Below are 27,188 nucleotides of genomic sequence, written 5' to 3'. Positions count from 1 at the left end.
TGCCGTATTGAAGAGTGCTGAGCATCATCCCAGCTGCCTCCACTAGTTCCTCTCAAGGGAGGACAGTTTGTTTCTTTGGGTGGCTTTTTTTGTTGTTGTTGTTTCTTTACCAGGCTGGGCTGTGCTTTTAACCTCTGTTTTGTCCTGCCAGCAGTGTGAGTGGTAGGACACAGAAGTGTTTCTAAGAGAATCTTCTTGACAGGAGATGGGATTGCTTAGTACTCCCTTGGTGTCAGAGACCTCGATCTTCTCTGAAGGGGCAGCTTTGGATAAGGTGCTTATTATCATTATAGCTCCACACCTTCTGGAAGGTGGACGGATATAACAGTTTCTGAATAATGAAGGTAATGAGGTTTGGGAGGAGCTTTTACTTTATGAGTCAGAAGGGTTTTTTTCTCCCAAAGACATCACTCATTTACCCTTTTTATACTCTTATGTCATACTCTTGCACTTCTGGCATCTGAAATATTACAGAAATGCCTCTGAGTCATTACCATTGATTTTTTGGGGCAATCCAACCTTACTTTGATACAGTCTCTTCTTAGAAGCTTGGTGAATTCTCCTTGGATCTTTTGACTATGTCCTACTTTTTAAACAATTCAGTGATTTGTCCTTTATCCTGTTAGCAGTGTCCTAGAATATACCAGTGTATGAGGAACTCCGTTTTATCTGTTTCCCTCCTTCAGTGACACTGCCCTTCTTCCTTGTTAAATTTCAGATCTTTCATTCCTGACCCATCTGTATCTTTGTTTTCGTCTTCATCCTTTCTTTGCTTCCTTGTCCTGGGCACGCTGGCTCCTGTCAGAGTTGGCCTCCAGCTCCTTTCCTCCCACGTACCTCCCATGTGGATTGTGAATGTGTTCTCAGACTCTGATCCATGTTTTCTCTCTTCCCACAAGCTCTCCCTGCTCTCCTTAGGTAGGGAGACAAGTTACAAGCTTTACTAGGAAACCAGACTCTTTTCCTTCTTCTTCATGGGAAGCCTGCCAAAGTGTAACCCCATCACTAAAGACTCCCCTTTTACTGATATGCGTTGCCTCTGAAGCCTGTTGATGAGAAGAACCATTTTAGTTTTATGGCAACCAAGAGGCTGCACATGGACTGCTTTCACTGTGAACTGAATTTGCTGCACATTTGGGGAAACCACGCGGGGAAACTGACTGTGTTTTCTGCCTTCTGTTGACAGAATGGTACACGAAACTTCCAGGACTTTGACTGTCAGGTAAGGACTGTACAAGCACCAAGGAGGGCTGTGTACAGGATCTCTGCAGTGCTTCCCTCCCTGTGCTGGTGGTCTTGTAGAGGTGGATCTCTCTTCATAGCTGATCATGATTCTTTCGTGTTCTTTTGATCACTGGATCAAGTTTATTTAAAATGATTTGCTATTGTGTTCAAAAATTGCTTGCCAGGTCCCTATGGTTGTAGGTTATTGGGTGGAGCTGTCTTTTTACAATTAAGATCTCCTTTCCTCAAATTGATATTTGAAACCGTAATCACGAGTGTCATGTGGTTGTCACCTCACAGCAGAGAAGGTTGGGGGCGGTCGATTTGGAGGGGAGACTTTACTAACAACAAAACCTGTTCTAAGAGAAAGATTTAGTGTTATTAATACAAAAAGCAGATGTCTCTTGGCTGTATCTCTGGAAACACAAAATTCAACCTGACTCATTAGTATTTTCCTAAATGGTAGTTCGTCTTAGACTGCTTTTGCCTGTAGGTCTGTTGCTAATTTGAAAATCCATAAAGTAAACTAGCAGTTCCATCTTCCTACTTTTATCTGTTAACTGGCCCTGAAAGAAATGGGAAGAAGGAATAAATACAGGGAAATGGATACCTTACAAACCCAGACAGCCTGACTCTCCTACTTTTGGGGTAGATGTGGTAAGTGGCTGTCAGAGGCAACACAAAGGAGACTCAGAGTGTACTAAGCAGGAATGGAAGGTGTAAGGGAAGGCAGCTTCCCTGTGTCCAGGATTCAGCCAACTCGCACACCCACAGGTAAATCATCATTTTCAGGTATGCATTTGATGTTAAGTACAGTGGAATCGCTCCATATTAGCATTAACATCAAAAGGAGACACTAACATCTGTCTCATAGGCAACCCAGTTATATTGTAATAATTTATTGGGTACCTACTATAGATACTAAACATTCATTTCTCTAATCCTTGGAGCAATATCACAAGGTGGTTTTTATCAGAGATGAGGAAATTAAGAATCAGGTTTTATAAATTGCCATGGGTGGAATTGAAGTTGAAAACCCCACTTTGTTCTGAATCCATTGCCCATTCTTTCTCACCTGGCAATGTCCAGAGCTGAGATGTGGCAAGGAGTTGAGCTGTGTATAAAGCTGAGCTTCCTTAGCAAGATAAATGAGACTGAGACTTACTTTGGAAGGGGCAGGCTCCATAGCATCGTTACAGATTTTTAAATCCCAGTGCCAAACACTTCTTATTGTGCCTGTTTGGTATACTTTATGTATACCACATAATCAGCCTGCTGCTGTTAGGAAATCTTTTGTTATAGACTCTTTACTCAAAAACAAAAAGCCATATTATTTTTTGGTAAATGGTGGCAGTCAAGTTTTGGTTTAGTTGTTTTTAAGTTGATCTTTTGATCTAATTTCAGTTATGGTTTAGCTCCTAGGTTGAACTAATTGAATTGCATTACTCTTAGTATTTGATATAGTTTACCTAGAAGGAGATCATTTGAGAGAGGGTAATAGTAAGATTCAAGGTGAAAATTCCAGAAATAGTGTATATTTTTCTACTTTTAAAATGTGAAAGGTAAAAAAACCCAAAAAATAAATACAATGTGAAAGCTTCTATTTTCATCAAATTGGACACACCCCTAAATGAGAATATTAAAAAATTGTGTGCTTATAACAAAATGATATAAAAATACCAAAAGGTAAAGAAGTAAAAATCACTTGTTATTCACCACTGTTAATATTTTGGTGTATATCCTTTAGGATTTTTCTCACATATAAATATACTTAGGTATAAATGAAATTGAGTTTTAGAAATTATATTATCAACTACTTTTTAATACTACAGCTTAAAAATAGTCTGACAAAAGTTCTTTGTATTTTGGGTGAAGCTTTAATATAACAGCGTGTTCTGGCCTCATTAAATATAGCTTTAGTTCAGTTCTGATACAAATAGAATGATGATGCTATTTGATGGCAAGTGTATGTCACTGTCAGTGGTTATGAATGTCCAGGTTCTCTGTGTTCTAAAGAAGAAAAAGTCAGAGGCCCTTCTTTTTTTCTCCTCAGCACTCATGAATGCACTTCATTCTCACCTGGCTCTTTGTTAAAGGCGTATGTGGTGTTCTGGAGACTGGGGGTGTCTGAGTCAGGAGTTTGGCTACCGGTGATAGAAGGCCTTGGAGGTAGAACTGTGATGTGAGACATCTGTAGAGTGGCGTGGTATACCTGAAAGCTTTTTGGAAACCACTGGGCATTCTTAGGAGACAGAGCAGAATAGATCTAAAGCCAGCATTGTTACATTCAGCCTTGGCATCGGTGTTGCTCTTTAGCATAACTGTGGCATGGGACTAGCTGATGAAGCAGGTTCCTCTGATCTGTCTTGCCTTAGAAAAATCTTTACTGAATTTGATGATATTTAAGGAAGTTATCTTAGCATCACAACTAAGCTCGTAACTTCAATCTGGATTGTCTTTTCTTCCTCTGTTTTCTTTACTAGTCCCAACTACATGCTTCCCTTTCCCCCAGTAATTGAAAATATAATTAAAATCGTACCATTTCTTTTGGTTCTTTGATTGTCCTAGTGACTTCAGTACTATACAGGTTCCTTGAGGCAAATAGCAGTTATACTGAGATCTAAGTAATGAGGGGAGGGGTGATTAGAGGTGACAGTGCTTGGAATTGATGTGAAAGGAGAAAACCTATTGCCAGTTGAAACAGTGAATCAACAGACTTAGTTAATTATCTACTTTGGTGCTGCTTAATTGTCTTCTGCTTGTGAGAATGTTTAAAAATTTGAAATTAGAACAAAGACAAATGCTATAGCTTCTTTGTGCATGTGATATATTGCCTTCAAAAAAATACTAGGAATTTTAATTAAGAGGCACAAATTTATATAACTTACTATATATAAGATAAATAAGCTACAAGGATATATTATGCAGCACAGGAAATATAACCAGTATTTTATAAAAATTTTAAATGGAATATAATCTATAAGAATTTTGGATCACTATGGTGTACACCTGAAACTAATATAATTATTGTAAATCAACTATACCTCAACTTTAAAAACAGGATTAGTAAGATGGATATAGGTTGGATAGATGCATGATAATTGAGTATAGTAAAATATTAATGGTAGACTCCAGGTTGTGGGTATACAGATGTTCACTGTAAATTCTTTCAGCTTAGGTGTATGGTTGAAAGTTCTCATGATAAAATGTTGTGGGGGGGAATCAATTTAATTTTATAAAAAAGTACACAAAACTGTTTTTCATTTTTAAACAACTCTCTCCATGGACATTTCCACATGTGCACACACACTTATTATGAAGTTGTAATCACTATGTTTGTGTAAATATCATTATTTCTCACATATTTCTAAAACTTCATGTGTAGTGTTTAATGTGTGCATATCACATGAGTAAATATGCTCTATGTTTAAAAACAATTCTTGTATATAGTCAAATTTAGAAAATTCAGAAAAGTGTAAAACTAAAGGTGACCTATAATCCTGTTACCTAGAGATAGCTGTATTTTATTATATTTCTTCCCAGTTTTCACTTTTGTATTCTGGTTATCGAAAGAGTACATGCTCATAGTTGAAGAGTTGGAGAGCACAGAGAATTATGAAGTAGCTAGAGAAAAGCTCAAAATCCGAGAACCCAGGGACAGCCATGTTGCTGTGTTTAGTTTGAGATATGTTTGTGTGTATATAGTTTTTTTAATAATTTTTAAAATTTATTTGATTGGTCACACTGGATGTACAGTTATATATTTCCTTTTCTGACTTAATATTAGAACACAATCCCATTTCTGTATCATTTTTAAACTCTCATAAAAACAGTCTTTAGTGGGGAATTCCCTGGCAATCCAGTGGTTAGGACATGGCACTTTCATTACGTGGGCCTGTGTTTAATCCCTGGTCAGGGAGCTAAGAGCCTGCAAGCCACATGGCACAGCCAAAAAGAAAAAAAAAAACCAGCTCTAATGGTTGACTGTTATATCCTCATATAGCTACCCCGTGATTTAACTGTTCCATTATTTTTGGAAATTAGATTCCTTATAGTATGTTCAGTTATTATAATTTGTTCAGTTCATTAAACACTTTTATGCATAAATTTTATATACATGTTGGATTATTTCTTTAGATGGATTCTTGGAATGAACACACTTAAGGCTCTTGGCATATCTTGTCAAGTTGCCTTCCACTTGCATCAGAGGGGCACTCAATAAATATTAATGGAGAGTGAAAAGCTGCTGTCTTCCAGGATATATATTCCTGTAGAAGATGCTGATAATGGAATGCACTCACAAGAATGGAGTTCCTATTCCTGGGATAAGAACCCCAGACCTGGCTGAGGGCTGGGTAGTTTCTTGCTGGCTGTTTAATTGCAGTAGTTCTTTAGAGGACTGATTTATAGAACCCTATTGTGAGGATGTATATATGTGACTGCCTCTTCTAAAGGGATTTAAACAGCTTTAAACTCTCGCAGATCATTTGGTAAATGGGCACTATTACAAAATAAGAATTAAGTGAAGTAAATAACTGGAAGTTGCTTCCGCAAAAAAGAGGTGTTTGGAAAGAACTGGGATTTAGCCATCTGCTATAGTCTGTTAGAATGCTTGACCAGTTCCATGCTCCTCTCCTTGCCTTAAAGGATGTGAATGTGGCCCCAATCCCCCTTTCAGCCTCTGTCCCATTGTTTACTCCACCCACTCCCCAGAAAACTAGAATTATTGCCGACCCACCCATACTTCTGCTTTGTGCTTCTCCTTTCTGATGGCCTTTGTTCACAGGTCCTCCCCTCAAGATGCACACCTGACCCCTTTTGGTTTGATTTTTTTTTTAATTGAAATATAGTTTATTTACAGTGTTGTGTTAATTACTGCTGTGTTGGTTTGATTTTGCTGATTTTTGGCGGGGGGGATGGGTAAGGGAGAAATTGATTATTAAGTTCTCAGGATAGAGGTGACTTTATTTTTATTTGCAGAGAAAAAAGAACCTGATAGATTCTAAGGCCTTTTTATCACCACCACCAATCTCAGCTCCCTTTCCCCGTCTCTATTTCTCTGACAAGCTCTGTCACAGCATGGGCCTGATGGCTACCAAGGCCCCAAATCACATCCTTCCAGCTTAGCAGCCTCACTGCCAAGAGAAGATCTTTACCTGTAACTTGATGGAAAAGGCCAGGAGAGGAGTCTTGTTGGTTTGGCATGGGTCATGTGTGTGGGGGTCACACTATCATCCCTGGACTGCTACTGTGGCCAAAGATTGGGGTGTTTGAATTGGCCAAATCTGGTCCTCTTCCTACCTGGACTAGACAGTCCTTGTTCTGAAGGTGTTCTGGGCTAGTGCGTGTAGGTTAGTCATTCACTCTCTTTTTCCTCATTGTTTACTAAGGCTGTTTGAAGAAGATGATGGATTTGGCTTTGAAAAAGATAGATGGAAAAAGACAGATTTTATCTTGACATATTGCAAAAAAAGCTTTCAAATGAAGAGCATGATTTGTGAGAGTTCTGAGAGTGTGGGTAGCTGAAAAGTAAAAGTAGACATCTGAAAGAATGTTGATTTAACTAGGCTGAAGGATGTGAGAGATAAGAGGGGAGAGAGCTGAGGCTAGAATTAGGGAAAACATATTATAGAACTTTAAAAAGGAAAATGTCATTTACTTGCAGGCAGAAGGCTGAATAATTGTGGAGACAGATTATTTTACTATGGGATTAAATGAAGTCATACAAATGAACTTTATACCACTACCCAGGGTAAGGTAATGGGGGTATTATATTAAAATTTCCTATGTAAAAAAAATGAATAAAATAAAATTTCCTATGTAATAAATAACAAAAACTATACCCAGGGATCGTAGAGAGGTCTGCTTATTAGAAACAGAAAAAAATTCATACTAATAAGAATGTTGATATTTCTAGAAGTATGTTATCCTACAAGTTTGCCTAAACTGTTTCAGACTGGCCAGGGAGAGGAAGAAGCACTAACAGGCATGATGTGGTCAAAATTTAAATAGAGAGGTAGGACACGTCGGATTGTGTAACTCTGGTGATAGCACATTGAGCTGAAGGAAGAGGACTTAGAAAAAAAGGTGAATATTGGTTATTATCAACTAATGGTAATAACCTAAACTCTTAAAGTCTTAAAAAGATAATCTACATCTTTGAGTAAAAGGGAGAGGCAGCCCAGGATGGAGAAGTGTTTTGGGGACCAGTATGATCTCAGGCTGTTTTATAAGCCTGGAGAATAAGAGATCATGCTTAAGAGGTGCATAGCCTTGGAGGTGGTAAGTAATCAGAGTACTGGGGAAGATCTATGACCAGAGCCTACTAGGCACTCTCATTGTGCAGTCACACCCTCTAGAATGCTGGGGCGAGTGGTGGGGTAACTAGAGAAACAGCCTGTGCAGCGGATGATAGTTGACTAAAGTGGAAAGGTGGCAACAGCACCACCCTGGCCTGACTATTGAATCAGCTCCATAGCCAGGGTCTCTGCACACTCAGCTCTAGGTAGAGACTTGTTCAAGCCATTCACACGTAAGGTCACAAAGGATATATTTACGGGTCCACATGGAGGTGAGTGTCTCCTTTCTTTCCATATTTCTCTGAAAATGAAGAGTAACCCCATGAGATACTGGTAACCAAGGGTTGCTCCAAATGGGGCAACGGGATTGACAGATAGAGCCCAGGAGGTAGGAGCTGAGATCTCCCTAAAAAGTTGAAATTTTGTGAGCCAACTTTAACTCTGAATTTCATCCAGATTATGAAATGATGACAGTAATTACTTTGCCCTGTTGCCTTGTCTACTTTTAATATGTTCCGTTTTGCCGCATGTGTTATAGGTCCCTTTTCTTCATCATCTGAATTTCCCTGACAGCTCACTATCCCCTACCCCTTCACTCCGCACCCACCCCCCCACCTTTCCTGCACACACTATCCCCATTAATTATCAGATCTTGGGAGGTCCTGCTAACCCCAGGGTGAAACTATAAATTGTTTTTTACTCACTTCTCAGCATACCTGAGACCAAGCTGGAATACTTAAGCAAAACTGTACTGAAGGCTTGGATATGACAGAAAGAAGGCTCCAGCAACTAGATTGTCAGATGACAGATTGTTGCCCAGTCTCTTCAGTTTGGATTCTCCTGTCATGTCACTCCTCTGGCAGGGGCTGGCTTCTCCCTCTCTCTTCACTCTTTCTCTAGAAGTAAGACATGAGAGAGGTCAAAGCCTCCTTAAGTTCACTTTCAGAATAGGTCACTGCCCAGAAGGAATCAAGTCTAAAGTTAATGTACATTCCTTCTCCAAGTTTTTGCACTTTAAATTTATTTTTTTCATTAATTTATTTATTTTTATTGAAGGCTGATTACTTTACAATATTATAGTGGTTTTTGCCATTCATTGACATGAATCAGCTATGGGTGTACATGTGTTCCCCATCCTGAACCTCCATCCCACCTCCCTCCCCACCCCATCCCTCAGGGTCATCCCAGTGCACTAGCCCTGAGCACCCTGTCTCATGCATTGAACCTGGACTGGCGATCTGTTTCACATATGATAATATACATGTTTCAGTGCTATTCTCTCAAATCATCCCACCCTCACCTTCTCCCACAGAGTCCAACAGTCTGTTCTTTACATCTGTGTCTCTCTTGCTGTCTTGCATATAGGGTCATCGTTACCATCTTTCTAAATTCCATATATATGTGTTAATATACTATATTAATGAATTTCTTTCTGACTTACTTCACTCTGTATAATAGGCTCCAGTTTCATCCACCTCATTAGAACTGATTCAAATGCATTCTTTTTGATAGCTGAGTAATATTCCATTGTGTATATGTACCACAGCTTTCTTATTCATTTGTCTGCTGATGGACATCTAGGTGGCTTCCATGTCCTGGCTATTGTAAACATGCACTTTAAATTTATGTATGTAAACATACAATCTATGCAATGTTGCTTTTTATAAAAATCTGCATATGTAAATCATATGTCATATATAAATCCTTCTTTGTTTCTATTCAGCATTGTTTTTTCAAGATTTTCTCTGTGTATTAGTGCTTATAGTTCTAGTTCATTCATTTTTATCTGTATCTCATTATGTGAATATATAATTTCACTTTCAGTTTCCTTATAGATGACTATTTAGACTGCTTTCAGTTTTTTGACATTATAAATAAGGCTGCAGTGTGTATGTATATATACATATATATATCTGCATATCTTTTTGTGTGTTGAGTATGTTTGAGAATTGCTTTAGATTATACCTAAAAGTAAAACTGCTGTAGGGTAGACATTGCTTAACTTTGCTCGAAGTTACCAAATTATTCTCCAGAGTAGCTGTTCCTGGTTACTGCCCACCAACCGTGTATGAAAGTTCTTATTTCTCTACACCTTAGCTAACAGCATTATATAACTTAAAATTTTTTGCCATTCTGGTATATATGAAATTACATCGTATTGAATTTAATTTGCACTTTCCTGTCTGCTAATAGAGTTAATATCTTCCTCCTCAATTTTCTTTAAAAGCACCCTATTTATTTCTTTCACAATACTGATCACAAGCTGTTGTTATGGTTGGTTGGTTTTCTGTCTGCCTCCCGGGTAGAACATAATCTCTGTGAGGACAGGGATCACGTCTCTCTTGCTCACTGCTTTGTGCCCAGAGCTCAGCCCAGGGTCTGGTGGTAGGGGTTCAGTAGATGCATAGTTGTTTAGTGAATGAGCCTGGTGGAGAGGTTCCTCACTAAGTCTGATGCTGTGTGTTAGCCTCTCTCTCAGTCACGTCTGACTGTATGTGACCCCATGGACTGTAGCCCGCCAGGTTCCTTTATCCATGGAACTCTCCAGGTGAGAATACTGGAGTGAGCTGCCATTCCCTTCTCCAGGAAGTCTGACGTCACCACGCAAGAAATGCTCATACAGCAACAGAAATTTGTGTCTCTAGATTCCCTCATCCAAACCCTGTTCACAGTACCTGATTCTCTCCTTCATTTCTTATTTCCCTTTTTCAAGCCTTTGAATGGGAGGTAGCAAGCAGTAATAGAGAAGAGCAGAAATACTGAGTCATTTGTGGTTTGATTTGATAGAGATATCTGCTCCAGCCTGGGACCTGTAATTTGAGATGCACTGATGTTCAACTAGTGTAAGATTTATCTCTGCCCTACATGAGTGAAGAAACCAAGGCTCTGTTGAGGTTTATTGTTAGGTTGGAAGATCTTTGCCTTTGTTAGGATTCTTACTAACAGTTTATCTCATCTACCGTAAGACTTTCTGAGATAGGTAAAGATTTTGTCAGCAAAATTCACTAGGCTAGGCATGATGATGTATTTTTAAGAAATATAGATATTGAAGAAGACTAGAATAAATTTCAGTTACTTTTCCTACAGTCTTTATTTTCCACCCAGCCACTCTTAACACTATCCCAGCACCTCTGACTGCATCTTGTCCTGGCTTTATTCAGTTCCTGAGCTCTGCTCTGACTACATCTTAAATTTTACTCATTGCTTTGGTTATGATCCTTTGGGATGCAAGGAACAAGCCCACCAAATAGCTTAAACCAGAGGCAGTCCAGAGATGTCTCAGAACTTAATGGCGTACACAGCTGGAATCAGGAATCAGAGCAGTAGAAATGCCTATTATAAGCTCCGAAGTTTACTTCTCTTTTCAAGAGAAGAACCAAACTAAGGATGGAATCTCTTAGTCCCAATTGCACATTCTTAAAGAAGGACTTAGCGTGGACCAAATGTTCACCTGACTCCAGTGAACTAACCGTAAGGTTGCAGTCTGCAAGCCAGGTGGCCAAGAGCACTTGCTGTGCTGTGTGGATGACACAGAAGGTCAGCTCCCAGGGGTGGGAGAGATTTTAAATAGACACCTTCATGGGTGCTACCGAGTTTATCAGTTGCTGAACGTGCATTCAGAGGATCTGAAACCTCTACCTTTTTACTCAGCAGCTTCTTCATATCTTCTGCTTCCTTCACTTGCCTTTCTCCAGATCTTAACCTGGCTTCTTATTCAACTTGCTGATCTCACCATAGCCAGTTGTGAATATATTCTCAGCAGATACCCTGGCTTCCCCCACTTAAGAATGTGAACTTTGTAGATAAGATGCATTTTTTTCTTCGTTTGTCTGTCTGTTTATCTGGAAAGAATTAAAAAGTAGGAATATCGGGACTTCCCTGCTGGCCCAGTGGTTAAGACTCTGAGCTCCCAATGCAGGGGGCCCAGGTTCGATCCCTGGTCAGGGAACTAGATCCCACATGCTGCAACTAAGACCTGGTGCAGCCAAATAAATGAATAAAAAGAAAAAAAGTAGGAATATCCTGTGTGACGTATATCTCTAGTAGGCTCAGGGTTCAGTCCTGCCCCAGTTAGTGGGAAAAAGTGGTGAATCAGGTATTGTGAAACTTCAGCAGCCTGGGCAGTCCATTCTGCCCTTGCTGAGACCTTTACATTCTCTTGTTACAGGAACATGATATCGAAACAACTCACGGTATGGTCCACGTCACTATCAGAGGCCTGCCAAAGGGAAACAGACCAGTCATTCTGACATACCATGACATTGGCCTCAATCGTATGTATTTGATTTTATGCCATTCCTTTTGGTTATAAAACTTAATCTTTGTGTATTTTTTAAAAACACAGAAGAAACCCCAGTATTCTAATAGAACATAGGTTTTCTCCTCTCTGCCTTATCCTCATTGCTACTTGTCTTAATGGCAGATTAGAAGTTCCTGGGAAGTATGCAGCTGAGTGCATTTTGGGGAATACTGGGATTATATCTCATTTTGTGTCACATCTGCTAAAGGACTGAAGAATATATGATAGACTGGTTAAGAAAGTAGGGTTGAAATCAGTTTTTTTTTTTTTTAATTGATACTCTGGGTTTTTTCATATTTCAGGTTAGAAAATTCAGAATTTGAGCTTAATTTTGTTATCAGCCCTTCAATGAGTTAGTGAAAGTATTCTTGCTATAGCCTGTCCTTGATGACTCTAAATGGACCTTTCTAGGTGGTAATATGGGCTTCCCTGGTAGCTCAGAGGTTAAAGCGTCTGCTTGCAATGCAGGAGACCTGGGTTCAATCCCTGGGTCAGGAAGATCCCCTGGAAAAGGAAATGGCAACCTACTCCAGTATTCTTGCCTGGAGAATACCATGGATGGGGGAGCCTGATAGGCTACAGTCCACGGGGTAACAAAGAGTTGGACACGACTGAATGACTTCACTTTCACTTTCAGGTGGTAATGTAAGATTCTGGCCCTAGCCCTGGGTCCATGGAATCTGCATTACATGTGTTTCTTTCGCACTCCTCTGTCTGTCAGAGGTGACCTGCATTTGAGGTTACAACCTAGTGCTGGAGCTTTTGAAAAGGAATTTAAGCAGTAGAAATTGAAGCAGTACCCCCTCCCTGCACCTTAGCAGTTTTGCCACGAGAGGTTTTCCACATGGTGAATGTAAGCAGCAAGAAACTCACTTTAGCCAGGCTCCTGGGATACGGTCAGTATCTCTGTATCAGGTAGGGAATAAGATGCATGAAAAATGACAGTGTTATGGGTATAAGATTGTTTTGTGAAACACCAGGATTGGCTTCCACTCTGTAGATGTTCTGTAGAATTGAGGACTAATTAAATGTTCTTTTCAAGCCTTTGAGATGTCTGGTAGTTAGCCTTTAGGGCAGCTTGAGTCAGACAGATTGTTCAGATATTTCATTTTAGTGAAATAGTGGTTAAAAAGGAGTAAGAGAGGACAATGATATGGAATTGATTGAATAGAGGAAAAGTGAGGCGAAATGAAGAGCTTGTGACTTATGTGTGTTTTGCTCTTACAGATAAATCCTGTTTCAATGCGTTCTTTAACTTTGAGGACATGCAGGAGATCACCCAGCACTTTGCTGTCTGTCATGTGGATGCCCCAGGCCAGCAGGAAGGTGCACCATCCTTCCCAACTGGGTAAGGCCACAAGCAAGACCCTTCTGGAAAACAGGCACTCAGAGAGTAAAGCTCCAGTGGGAGCACTAGCCATGTGCTTCCCTCCAAGCTGGTTTTAGCATAGCCTGCAGGTTATACTTGTCAACCAGCCGTCCAGTCGCTTTCTGTCCTCGCTCTGGGAGAACTGTCATGGACAGTCTGTTCAGGAAGACTATATGTTCCCATATCCAGGAATGGCCCTCTGTAAATGGGAGCCAATCACAAGACATTCATGTCTGGAACACCTACTTCTTACTGTCTTCTTTTTTTTTTTTTCTTACTGTCTTCTGTCTGTCCCTTTCTTCATCTGTTTTAAACCTGTCAGTTTTGTCCCCTCCTGGAACTCGCAACTCCCTTTAGACCCAAACTCAGATTTCTCTGAGCTTCCTGAGAGCACCTCCCCAGCCTGACCTTCAGTCTGGTGACAGGAATTTGAATATCAGTGTAATCATTTATTCAGAGAAGCTGCAGTGTCAGGTGGAGGTGCATTTGACTGAACGTGCACATGGAGCTCTCAGCCTCAGCCTCATCTGCTTTGCATGGCCGAGCCCCAGTCTCCCTGACTCTTCCCTGGACAGTGTAATTATGGAGGAGACCTTGGGGGAGGAGTGAAACCACAAGCTGTGGAATGCTCATCCTTCCCTTCTTTGCTTATCTCCAGAGCTGCCTTTGCCAATGATTGCTGTGAAATAGACTGTTGCAGACGAATAGCAGCTAACACTCTGTACTCAGACAGTAATCTTGAACACTGCATTACATACTTAACCCATTTAATGCTTAAAATCCTATGGGATAGGTTTACTGTTATTCCCATTTTACAGGTGAAGATACTAAGGCCCAAAGATATTATGTACTTTGTCCAAAGCTATGTAACAAATAAGTAGCAGAGCTGGGATTTTAACACAGGCAGTCTGGCTCCAGAATCTGTTATTCACTATGTCCAAGCCATGTCTGTCCCTTAAACACAAATTGGCCAATGACCAGTTTATATCCAGCAAAATTTAGATACAGTTCCTTTTTTCTGTTTTATGCACACATGGCTCAAAAGCATGCCAATGCTTGAACTGTTTCAAGCAGAGGCAGGCTGACATCCCTGTCAAATGTAGAGCAGATAATGCCACATGTGTATGAAGCTGTCTTAAGATCTCTTTCATCTTTGATGCTGCAGTTTATGTGGACACTCTACTTTTCTTGGATTCTTGGTCTGATTCTTGGTCTTTTCTTGGATTCTTGGGCTTGCTTGACCATCTTAGGATCTAGTGGCTTAGATCAGGAACCACATTCAAAAGCAAATAATAAAGTAGCTGGGTTATTCTATGCCTAAGTGAAACAAATCAGCCTTCATGATAAGAGCCCAGGATTTGTGACTGTATGTGCCCTAGGCACAGTAAAGGTTTGTTTACTTTTGCGCTTAACTGCCTAAACATAAGCAGCAGACCAAAAGCCACTTCCTGAGTTGACTCTTACTGCTAGAAGTTTACTGAACCTGAACCCCAACTGAAGTGGTTATTTGGGGATTAGAAATACCTAAGAACTCTGTGGGCTTCCCTTGTGGCTCAGCTGCTTAAGAGTCATCCTGCAATGCGGGAGACCAGGGTTTGATCCCTGGATTGGGAAGATCTCCTGGAGAAGGGAAAGGCTACCCCCTCTAGTATTCTGGCCTGGAGAATTCGATGGACTAGTCCATGGGGTTGCAAAGAGTTGGACACGACTGAGCTACTTTCACTTTCAAGAACTCTGTACTTTTCTAACTGTTCTAGTGATTGGGAATTGTGAGTGCATTCCAATTCAGGAGGTATCCTTCTGGATTTCAGGTACCAGTACCCCACCATGGATGAGCTGGCCGAAATGCTGCCTCCTGTTCTCACCCACTTAAAGTGAGTTCATTCTGCAATTCTTCATGTGGTTTTTGTTTTTCAAAAAAACACTTTCTGCTATGTGTCTGATCTGAGTGCTGTGATGGTAATCAAAACAGTATGGTCACTACCCTTGTGGAGTGTGAAGCTTACATTTTGGTATGGAAAATAATTAACAACAGGTAAACAAACAAATAGTCACAGCTTACATGCTATAGAAGAAATCAGTAGGGATGTGTGATAGAGAATAAAAGCAGGCTCTCCCGAATATGGCTAACTGAGGAATACCTCTCTAAGGAGTCCTTTAGGTTAAGACCTGGAGTATAAAAAGAAGTTACCTAAATAGAGAGCCAGGACAAGAGGGTTCCAGACAGAAGGAATATGTCCAAAAGGCCTGACCCAAGTGAGCAAGTGGGAGAAAAGCATAAGATGAAATTTGAGAAATAAAATAAGAACCGGAATTCGCAGATCTGACAGATTACGTGAGACTTCTGAATTTTAATCAAAATGCAAAGAAAAACACTGAAGAGTCTTATGCAGGGGAGTGCTATCTGATTTAGTCTTTTAAAATGATTGTTCTAGATATGTAAACTGCACATCAATAAAGCCATTTACATTTTTCTTTTAATTACTCTAAAGACTTCCCTGGCAATCCAGTGGTTAAGATTCCATGCTTCCAACGTTAGGGGCATGGGTTTGCTCCCTCATTAGGAAACTTAAGATCCTGCATGCTGCATGGCACAGCCAAAGATAAATAAATATTGCCAGAAGGAACCTTAAAAAAAAAAAAAAAAAAGACTAGCTGTGGAGAGAATCTCCACAGGTTTAGAGAGGGGTAAAAGAGAAAAAGCAAGGGACCAGTTGAACTATTACAACAATCAGGCAAGTGATATTGATAGCTTGGCACTAGATGCCTCCCAGAGGATGGAATGGAGTAGGAGAAGGCAGATAGAAGGACTGTGAAGGTGACTATAGGACTTGCTGATGGATTGAGTGTGGAGGTGATAGGAGAGTGAGCTGTCAAGGATGACTCCCATGTTTTAGTCATATTTCACATAATCTTTAAAATCAGCTTAGAAGTCATCATATCCTTGTTTTATAGATAGGGAATCCAGGCTTAGGAAGTTAATGAAACCTAACCAAATTCTCCATCCAGTAAGCATCAGAGCCAGATTTGAATCCAGTTGTATTCTTTCCATTATGCCATGCTCCCTTCAAACAAGTTAACCCTATTCATATTGGTGTGTTCCATTTACAGTCTGAAAAGCATCATTGGGATTGGGGTTGGAGCTGGAGCTTACATCCTCAGCAGATTTACAGTAAGTACATGGAGGATTAGTCTCAACACTCTTGAGGCACTGCCTAGGTCACAGCTCTTACTGCTGTGTTAAATGAGAAGGAACTATCGTGGATCTCACGTCTGTTTTTCTGTAAATTCTGTCCACAGATACTGGTTTGTATAAAGCCTTGTTTTGTACTTCTAGCACCTAAAAAAATAAGAGATGTGGGCAGGAGATATCATCAATAAAAAATAACTCTCAGAGAACATTTAGAGTGGAATTTCTTACAGCCATTAAAATTTTATAAGACGAGCTTATGATACATAATTCACATATATTACAACCTTAACAAAGAGGTTAGAATACAGATGCAGGTAAAGTTTGTCATAGGCATAGGAAAGAACTGTAAGAAAACATACCAAAATACTAAAATTGATGATGTGTAATTAGATAATAATGAGATTTTATTTTCTGCTTTTCATAATTCCTCTGTTTATCACATTTTCTATAGTGAGCATAATCAGAGGGAGAAAAGTAAGCTGGGAAGTTTTTAGTTTACATAGAAATGTTCTTACTGTTTTTTCCTAAATGCCTCCTGGGTGATAGGACAATCTTCTGAGGGTGGTATTACCTCTTCATGTAGTTTTAGAAAAAACAAGAAGTCGCTATTGGGGACAGTCTAAGCCTTAACAGCCCATTATGTCATGTGGGCCCTGCCCAGGAGGGTAGACCCACCCTGAGCTAAACAGCCGTGGAGATAGCTGTGGCCATCCTCTGCTGTGGAAGTGAAAACCGTCTCCCCCATAGATCCTTGCAAAGCAAGGTCATTTGATGGCAATTTAGGAAGCTGGTTTTCCACATGCTGAATTAGATTTATGGAGCTGTTTTTCTAAATATCCTCCCTAGCACCTCTCTGAACTTTTTTTAAAATCTGAGACATCCAGGCCTAGGAAGAGTTGACTAACCACACTCCAGTAGTTTTAGAAGAAGCTGAGAATGGGGCTCTCATACTGTTGTCTTTGTCTCGTTTCAGCTCAATCATCCAGAACTTGTGGAAGGTCTTGTGCTCATTAACGTGGACCCTTGTGCTAAAGGCTGGATTGACTGGGCAGCTTCCAAAGTAAGACCAAGCAGTATCCTTTGGCTCATCCCTTAGTCCCTTCTCAAAATGGCTTATCTGTTTTTTATTTTTTCATTCATACAGTTAAGGGCAAGAAGTCTTAAGTATACAGCTTGATATGAATATTTACACATGTAATCACCATTCAGTCAATATACAGAATATTTCCAACTCTGCCCTTAATACTTCCTCCCTTTCCCAAAAAGAAACCATTATTCTGGTATCTATTACCATAGATTGATTTTATATATTCAGAATAATAGAAGATGTGTTCTTTCATATCTTGCTTCTTTCATTTATCATTGTCTGTGAGTCTCAGTCATGAATGGAATACTATGCAACTGAAAAATTATGGGTTTCTTTTTGTTGTTGTTTAGGGAAATGAGAAAATTCTCATGCTTAAAAAACAACAAAATATTTTTAAAAATACATATATGCATAAGAAAAGAAGAAAAATGCTACTAGTAGTTACATCTTTGATAGCATTACAGATGATTATTATTTTTATTTTATATATTCTATATTTTCCTAATTTTGCTTTGCATTTTAAAATATTAAACTGTTCCATCTACCAGCACGCCAGATTCTGAAAAGTTTATCTGTTCTTCCCCACCTTTAACTTCCAGAGAAATGATGTATTTCCTAGCTTTGGATGAAATATATCAACATTGCTTTTGCCAGATATTATGGAAATTCTTTCTTACAGCTGACTTCAAATTTGTTCTAATTCCTGTCTAGTATGTGGTACATTAAAACTTATATGAACACTCTTAATAACATGATATAATCTAGTAAACATTCTTATAAAGCTTTAGAATGACATGATGAATATTAAATATTAAATGATGAAATGAAATAGGTTATTCTAATTATCTTTAATTTATAACCTGTGGATCATTGATAACCCAGGTGAAGATTTCTGGGCTTCTTTCTTACTCCATCTTTCCGGGACTACCTGATCCTGCTCCACCCATATCCGCATCTGTCTCCCTTATCTCCTCTTCTCCATCTCCACCCCCAACTCAGTACTTTACCTCTGCGCCAAGTCCACAGTAGGAACTGAGCTTAAAATCAACAGAGAAGGTTTAAGGGAAATCAGCAACATAATGTGAGTTGGAAATTTTTCTGAAAATAGACTAATAGGCTACAGATTTACACAGATTGATGCATTTATTAGACTGTGATGTGCATAGCTTTGACGTGGGGAAAATTAAGAGAAAAGCTTTCAAAACGCAAGAACATTCTGTAAACATAGCAGTTTCCTCCCACTCCTTGAAATGAAGATAGCAAAAACTAGAGGAAAGAAAAAAAAATTGCTTTTTCTTTTGGATGACTTGGGAGTGGTTGTAAGTCTACCTTATTAGGCATAAACCCAGTGTAAACGCAGAAACACAGGTAGAAATTAAGTAGCTATAGTTGTGAGCTCTAGGTCCCACGTTCTCAAAGAAGTAACAGCCAGCATTTCTTCTAGCCACCTATTTCAGAGTAGGCCATATTATTACCCTAGAAGGAAGATTTTGTTTTTTCCTGACTTCTTTCTTGTTCTCAGATTTCTTGGGACCACTATCATGAAAATGTATGACACTGAGTTATATTTTTTGTGTTTTTAAGCTTAGCATATTTACAAGAAAGTGCACTAATAAAGTGGACAGACTGATAAAATTTTACCCATGCTCACTCTCTTGACACAAACTTTTTATCTTTTTAGCTCTCGGGCTTGACAACCAACGTTGTGGACATTATTTTGGCTCATCACTTTGGGCAGGTAAGTGCCTATTCCAGCCAGAAGAGGGGTGTGTTTATTGGCTTGTGTGTAAAGTCTTACTCACCTCAGGAAAGAAAGGGTTCCCTGGAACTCCCTTGATTCCAGTGAGTTAACACTTTCAGTGCCGTGGGAGATGCACATGGCGCCCACCAAAGGCCAGTCTCAGGGGAGGGCATTAACTCGGTGGCACCCAGCTCTTGGCGTTTAGAGATGAGAGAAGGCAGCTCCCACCCCACCCCCAACCCATTCCCTGTAAGCCGCACGCCATCTGTTCCTGTTTGACGACATCACGTGCCTCACCAAGCTTCTTTGGAGCCAAAATGAGGTCTGGGAAGAAGGGCTGCACAGAAATAGAGATTGCAGAGAAAATAAAAAACAAACCAAAAGACACCACAGATGTTAGTGCTAAAAGAACCTTTTGTTCAAATCCCATGTCTTTCTGGTAAAGAAACTGAGTCTATAGAGGAAATGCCAATTATGTGGATAGCTGTTGGGTGAAAGAGGTCAGGACCCCAGTCCTCTTTTCAGAGAGAAAGTAAGTTGAGTAACAGAATTCCTGTCCCAATTACACTGTGGTTTTTCTTACACTACCAAAGAATTCTCAGACACCAGCTGGATGTCCTGCGGCTCAGCTTGATGGCACGGTCTTCCTGAGTATCGGTCAGATCCCGCAGGTTAGAGCTGAGTGCCAGTCACCGAGCCGCCGCCACTGCTCCCCCGTCCCCCACTTCAGCACTCCCGGTGGTCACCTGTGCTTCTGGCCAACCAGCTATCGATCAGAGGTTCCAGTAGCCCCCTCCTTGGGTCCAGATTGTTTTCTAGAGCTGCTCACAGAGAAACACTGTATTGGCTAGACTGGCTTATTATAAAAGGACCTAACTTGGGAACAGCTGAATGAGAGAGATGCCCAGAGCAGTTGTATGGAAAGGGGCAGGGAGCTCCCCTGTCCTCTGGAATGCCCCAGTCTCCCAGAGTGGCCATGCCTTCCCCAACCTGGAGGCCCTCCCACACCTGTTTTTTGGGGCTTTATGGTAGCTTTGTTACAGACATGTGATTATGTGGCAGTCAATTCAACATTCACCTCCTTTACACCCCCGCCCCCAGAGAGAAGGGCAGGGTAGGGTTGAAAGTTCCAGCCCCCTACTCACAGGGACTGGTTCCATGTAGAAGTTACTTAGGGGCTTTCCTAAAATCCCATCATTAACCAAAAAAAGATTCTTTATCAGTCTCATCGCAAGGTTTTACAGAGCTCTGTGCCAGGAGGGGGATGAAGACGAAGTATATATTTCTTGCTATAAATCATAGCATCACAGATGACCTATGAAGGAGGGAGGGAATGAATGAGCAATGAGTGTGGAGAGCTGTGAGGTGTCTGGAGTTGGGATGAAAACTATAAGTAGGAGTAATGCATGCTCAGCTGTCGCCTATGTATTAAAGGAAAATGGTCAGTGTGGAGAAAATTAACATTTACTGAGTACTCATTCTGTATAAATACTTTGACAAGTACCTTTTAGGCACAAACTCAGTTATTTTTTTTTTACGTGGTTCTATTAAACTTACTTTAAGATGGAAAAACTGAGGGCCAGAGAGGGAAGATAACTTGCTACAATTGTCCAGCTAGCAAGCGGTCTGAATCCAAATCAGGCTCACTCCAAAGTCCATAGTTTTTTCTTTGATTGAGATTGTATTTCAGCACAATTACAAATTCACATATATATATTTTTAACATTAAAAAAAATTATTTATTTTTGGCTGTGCTGGGTCTTTGTTGCTTTGTGCAGGCTTTCTCTAGCTCTAGAGTGAATGGGGGCTAGTTTGTCGTGGTGCACAGGCTTCTCATTGTGGTGGTTTCTCTTGTTGAAGCATGGGCTTCAGGAGTTGAAGCACACGGGCTTAGTTGTTTTGCAGCATGTGGCATCTTCCCAGACCAGGGATCAAACTCGTGTCCTCTGCATTGGCAGGCAGATTCTTATCAGTTGTGCCACGAGGGAAGTCCCCACATACATTTTAGAGCAGAGGAGTTTTGCAGGGCTTGATACAAAGAATCTGTTACTCACCCCAATTCTGCTTCTTAGAGGTAACCACTTTAATTCTTTTAGCAGATTCTTTGGGTTTTGCCTCATTAATTAAGGTATTATTTATGTTTAATAAAGGACACAAATATAAGTACATCTCGGTGATCTTTTATACATATACTCATGTCCATCCATCCTAAGTCACTTTAGTCACGTCCGACTCTTTGTGACCCTATGGAGCCTGGCAGCTCCTCTGTCCATAGGTGTCTCCAGGCTAGAAGTGGGTTGCCATTTCCTTCTCCAGGGCGTCTTCCTGACCCAGGGATTGAACCTGAATCCCTTATGTCTCCTGCATTGGCAGGCAGATTCTTTGCCACTAGCACCACCTGGGAAGCCCATACTCTCATGTAACCATCACCGAATCAAGATACAGAACATCTCAAAAAGCTTCCCTCGTGCCCCTTCCTAATCACTAATTCCCCTCCCCAAACAAGTATTCACTGTTCTGTTACCTCTATAGATTATCTTGCCTGTTCTTGAACTTCATATAAATGTAATTACATAGTGTACACTCTAATGGGCCCAGCTTCTTTTGCTCAGTATAGTGTTTGAGATTCAAACCTGTTTTCCTATGCATCAGTAGTTCATTCTTAGATTCTGTGTAGCAGTCCATTGTTATATACCATGAATGTTCCTTTGAGCATTTGGGTTATTTCCAGTATTTTGCTTTTGTTTTGCTATTATGAATAAAGCTTTTATGGACAGTCTTCAATCAGTTCAGTTCAGTCGCTCGGTCGTGTCTGACTGTTTGCGACCCCATGGACTGCAACACGCCAGGCTTCCCTATCCTTCATCAACTCCCGGAGAATGCTCAAACTCATGTCCATTGAGTCGGTGATGCTGTCCAACCATCTCATCCTCTGTCGTCCCCTTCTCCTCGTGCCTTCAGTCTTTCCCAGAATCAGGGTCTTTTCCAGTGAGTCAGTTCTTTGCATCAGGTGGCCAAAGTGTTGGAGTTTCAGCTTCAGCATCAGTCCTTCTAATGAATATTCAGGACTGACTTCCTTTAGGATTGACTGATTTGATCTCCTTGCAGTCCAAGGGACTCTCAAGAGTCTTCTCCAACACCATAGTTCCAAAGCATCCATTCTTTGGTGCTCAGCTTTGTTTATAGTCCAGCTCTCACATCCATACATGACTATTGGAAAAACCATAGCTTTGACTAGACGGGCTTTTGTCGGCACAGTAATGTCTCTGCTTTTTAACATGCTGTCTAGGTTGGTCATAGCTTTTCTTCCATAAAAAACTTCTTCTGTGAACATTCTTATATGTGTCTTTTTGGACATAAGCCTCAGTTCTCTTCAATTGTCTAGCCTCTGTCTCTTTAAATATGCATGTATTTCCACCTGTTGGTTTTTCAGTTGTAGGCATTATCTTTGGCATTCCATTATGAAAGAGGATTTCTCTCATATTCACACATACACCGACACCATGTCCCTCATTTGTGTTTTCTACTACTCCATCCTTCCAATATAACATGATTTGGATTAGATAAATTTCCAGCATTTATACTAGCATATAAATGTTACTCAGAGCTGAGCCATGACAGATTTCTTTTTCTATACATTTCTCCTTTACCAAGTGACAGTGTTAAAATTTTTAAGTAAAGAATACCAGGGGACACTGTAAGGTGATAGTAGCAGGAAAGCACTGCCATTTTTTTTCTTTTTGCTGCACTGCATGAGCGGCTTTTGTTCAAGGATTGAACTCTCACCCCTTCAGTGAAAGCACAGAGTCTTAAACTGGACTACCAGGGAAGTTCCTGTTCTGCCTTTTAAAAATATTTTAGCACAAGAATCAGGACTTGCCATACAGAAGACCTGGTGACACTCATCTCAGCCTCCTTCAGGTCACACTTTCTCCATCCTATGGGCTGTTTCCAGGGTCCAGTCAGGGGACAGAAGCTACATGCTTTGAGTAGAGAAAATTTCATGTAATATATCAACTAGTAGAAGGTGGCTTACTTCTTCAAGAGGTGAAAAGGGACTTTGAGGTGTCCAAAAGTAGCAGGTGGAAAAACAGCAGCTACTCCTAGGCTGAGGGGAGGAGAAGCAGGGGGGACAGAGAATATGATGGTTGGATGGAATCACCAACTCAATGGACATGAATTTGGGCAAACTCCAAGAGACAGTGAAGGACTGGGAAGCTTGGCGTGCTGCACTCCATGGGGTTGCAAAGAGTTGGATACGGCTTAGCGACTGAACTACAACTCCTCTTAGGCCACGGAAATGTGAACACTGAAGGAACTGAGGACTTAGTTGAGCCCCCACCAGCACGCCTAAGAGTGAGGCCTGTTCACGGGAGGAATGGTTTCCACAGAAAGTACAGCTGGCCAACTGTGAAGAAACTTGCCCAGAGGGTAAGGGCCCTGACTTGTCCACAGAGCCATTCACCAGATGGGGGAGACATTTGTCTAAAATAAGGTCTGAACAGCTGCAGAAGCTACAGAAACTGCAGTTGGATGGGAAGAACCTGGGCCTAGAATGTGGTGATAGCTAGTCTATGAGAATTCTTGAGACCTTGGGCCAGTGGCTCCTGTGCTAAATTTTAAACAAAGGACTGGCAAACGGAAAATGTTTTTATTTTTTGCCTGTGCTCGGTCTTTGTTGCTTAGTGTCGGCTCTTCGTTGGGGCTCACAGGCTTTCTCTAGTTTCCGCTCATAGGTTTCATTGCCCCACGGCATTTGGGGATCCTGGTTTCCTCAGGGATTGAACCCACGTACTCTGCTTTGGAAGTTGGGTTCTTAATCGCTTGACCTTCAGGGAAGTCCCTGTCTTATAAATTTTTTTCTTTTTTTTACTGTTTGTTTATCTGGCTGCTTCAAGTCTCCGTTGTGGCGTGTGGGATTTTTGTTACGTCCTGCAGATCTTTCGTTATGGCACATGGACTCTGCATGTAGCACACAGACTTAGTTGCTCCTTGGCATGTGGGATCTTAGTTCCCTGACAGGGATCAACCACCTTCCCTGAATTGCAAGGCAGATTCTTAACTACTGGAACACCAGGAAAGTCTCTCTTTTAACTTTCTTAATGGTGTCCTTTGAAGCACTGTTTTTATTTATTTATTTCATGTATTTGGGTTTAACCTAATGAAAGTATCTTTTTGTTTTGTTTTATTTCATTTTTATTGGGGTATAGTGTTGATATACAGTGTTGTGGTAGTTTCAGGTATATAGCGAAGTGAATCTGTTAGATACATATATCTATATAGCCACTCTTTTTTAGATTATTTTCCCATATAGCCTATTACAGAGTATTGAGTAGAGTTCCCTGTGCTATACAGTAGGTCTTTATTAGTTACCTACTTTATATATAATAGAAGTGTGTGTGTGTGTCAATCCCCGTCTTCCAGTTTATCTGTTTGCCATCCCATGGCCCCGGTAACCAGTTTATTTTCTACCTGAAACACAAAAGGTTTTAATTTTGATGAAGTCCAGGCTATTTTTTCTTTTGTTGCTTATACTTTTGGTGTCATATCTAAGAAACCATCACTTAATCCAAAGTCATGAAGATTTACAACTATCCTTTCTCTTTAGAGTTTTATACTTACAGCTCTTAACATTTAGGTCTGTGGTCTGTTTTGAGCTAATTTTTTGTACGTGGTGTAAAGTTGGACACTAACTTCATTCCTTTGAAAATCCAATTTTCCCAGTACCATTAAAAGACTTTTCTTTGTCCAGTGAGTTGTCTGGGCTCCCTCGTTGAAAACCAGTTGACCATAAATTTAAGGATTTATTTTGGAAGGCTCATTTTTATCTTACTGATATTTGTCTAGCCTTATGCCAGTATCACAGAAGGGCTTCCCAGGTGGTGCAGTGGTAAAGAACTGCCTGCTAGTGCAGGAGATGCAAGGAGACGCAGGTTTGATCCCTGGGTTGGGCAGATCCTTTGGAGAAGGAAATGGCAACCCACTCCAGTATTCTTGCCTGGAAAATTCCATGGACAGAGGAGCCTGGTGGGCTGCAGTCCATGGGGCTGCAAAGAGTTGAATACAATTGAGCAACTGAGCACACACATACACACATGCCCATAGCACAGTGTCTTGATTACTATAATGGTTTCTGTACAGTAACACAGTATATACATATTGTGTGTTTAATTAAAAACATGTGCAGCCACAGACAAGAGGTTGTCACAAGGCTGATGAGTTCATTTAAAATTTAAACAAGTGAATGCATGTATTACTCTTACTGCTTTGAAATGGAAGCATATAAGGTTACTATACATTAATAATCTCATCTTCACTAATAAAAATACAATGATAACTCCTTTTTATCTGTTAAATTAGCAGAAGTCAAAAAGAGTGATCATTTATACTAGCAAGGGTATGTGAAAACTATAAATAAATGAGAAGGCCCCATATGTCCTGATAAGGAGTAACCTCAGTGCAGAATAGTATGTCTGCACACTACAGTTTGTGTTCTAAAGAAATGTGAGTGATGGGGTGCAACTTACACATAACAGCTTTTCCTAGGGAGTTCCGTTAGCACTTAAGCCAGTTTTACCCCTTTTATACCATTATTACTTCTGCCCCTTTTTTATCTCAAACCTTTTGCTCAAGTTCCTCTTCAGACTTTGAAGGGGGAACTGTAGAGGTCATTTTATCTCTGATTGCAATGTGGTTCCTTTGTTGTCCACTTTTCTTAATATCTTCATTTATCGAGTTTCCTTGGAATGGCTCCCGGGCCCTTCGCTTCAGGGACACTCTGATTCAGTTGGCCAGTTTCCTACTGTACTCTTGGCTCACTGTCCCCATGTAGTAGTGAGAATACTCACACAAGTTCTCCTTCCCTCGGTTTCTCCACAAGGCTTGCTGGTGGTGAACTTTGCACACTGCTTTAGATTAACTGACTCTCTCACTACCTCTGATATATTTTTTCCTATAGTGTAAATCCTTTTCCTTCTGCTTAAAATTGTCCATATTTACTGGTGTATGTGTATGTCCATATATGTCCATATATATTTATATATACAAAAACCTGGCAACTGGTTCTAGTGGCCTCAGATAAAGCCAGTGAGATAAGGATCATTGGATAATGGGTAGTAAGGAGGGAAGTTTTCTTTTCACTGATAGACTCTTGTTTCTCTTGAATTTTATACAGGGCTTATAGCCAGTATTCTACAATATTATTTATTGCTCTTTGGCTTCACTGGGTCTTCGTTGCTGCATACAGGAACTTTCTCTAGTTTTAGCGAGCAGGGCTACTCTTGTTGCAAAGCACAGGCTTTGGAGCAAGAGCTCAGTAGCTGTAGTGCACGGGCTTAGTTGTGCCCCAGCATGTGAAATCTTCCCGGACCAGGGATTTAACCCATGTCCCCTGCATTGGCAGGCAGACACTGCACTACCAGGGAAGTCCCTGTAATAACTTTAAGTGGGACATAATCTATAAAAATTTTGAATCACTATGTGGTACACCTGAAACTAATGTAATATTATAAATAAACTCCACTGCCTCAAAAAAAAAACCCTGTAATATTGGTAAATAAATGATAAATTGACTTAATCAATAAAATATTAATGTAATATAATATGCAGTTCTAGAATGTATATTATTAAATAATAGTATATAAATAGATATTACACCCACTATATTGATGAAAATATAGAGAAGTTAATGATGCAGATTTATGACTAATTAGAGAAGTGTTACTTTCCATTTATTTTATACTTTACAGTTCATATTAGCATTTCTTATTTAATCTTTAAAACATCCCTGTCGGGTAACTGGTTATTATCTTCATTTTACAGACAAGACACTGTCTCTGTGAAAGTGGCAGAGCATGAATAAAACACAAATAAGGAAATTAGGGTTCCAAATGGTGAGGTAACCTCAGTTTTACATCTAGTACTCGAATCCAGGTTGAGTGCAGTTTCCACTGTGCTGTGGAGAAGAGGATTCACA

The 27,188-nt window shown here is 40.3% G+C and overlaps 1 protein-coding gene across 7 annotated transcripts in view; it reads left to right on the top strand.

Moving 5' to 3' along the window:
- NDRG3 (NDRG family member 3) overlaps positions 1 to 27,188 on the top strand; it is a 61,725-nt gene that overhangs the window by 21,483 nt on the left and 13,054 nt on the right. For 4 of the 7 annotated variants that reach the window (XM_043478681.1, XM_043478686.1, XM_043478682.1 and 1 more), the window contains 7 exons: positions 1,187 to 1,222; positions 11,692 to 11,797; positions 13,051 to 13,171; positions 15,004 to 15,066; positions 16,304 to 16,364; positions 17,359 to 17,445; positions 19,154 to 19,210. In XM_043478681.1, coding sequence (XP_043334616.1) covers positions 1,187 to 1,222; positions 11,692 to 11,797; positions 13,051 to 13,171; positions 15,004 to 15,066; positions 16,304 to 16,364; positions 17,359 to 17,445; positions 19,154 to 19,210 — 531 coding nt within the window. Of the gene's footprint in view, positions 1 to 1,186; positions 1,223 to 6,937; positions 6,977 to 11,691; positions 11,798 to 13,050; positions 13,172 to 15,003; positions 15,067 to 16,303; positions 16,365 to 17,358; positions 17,446 to 19,153; positions 19,211 to 27,188 lie in introns of those variants that run through there. The other 3 variants (XM_043478684.1, XM_043478685.1, XM_043478687.1) reach the window with 2 other exon arrangements.

The sequence above is a fragment of the Cervus canadensis genome, chromosome 10 (genome assembly GCF_019320065.1).
Source record: "Cervus canadensis isolate Bull #8, Minnesota chromosome 10, ASM1932006v1, whole genome shotgun sequence".
In the NCBI taxonomy this organism is placed as follows: Eukaryota; Metazoa; Chordata; class Mammalia; order Artiodactyla; family Cervidae; genus Cervus; species Cervus canadensis.
The sequence above is the reverse complement of the archived record's forward strand: the minus strand, read 5'-3'. Positions and strand labels throughout refer to the sequence as shown.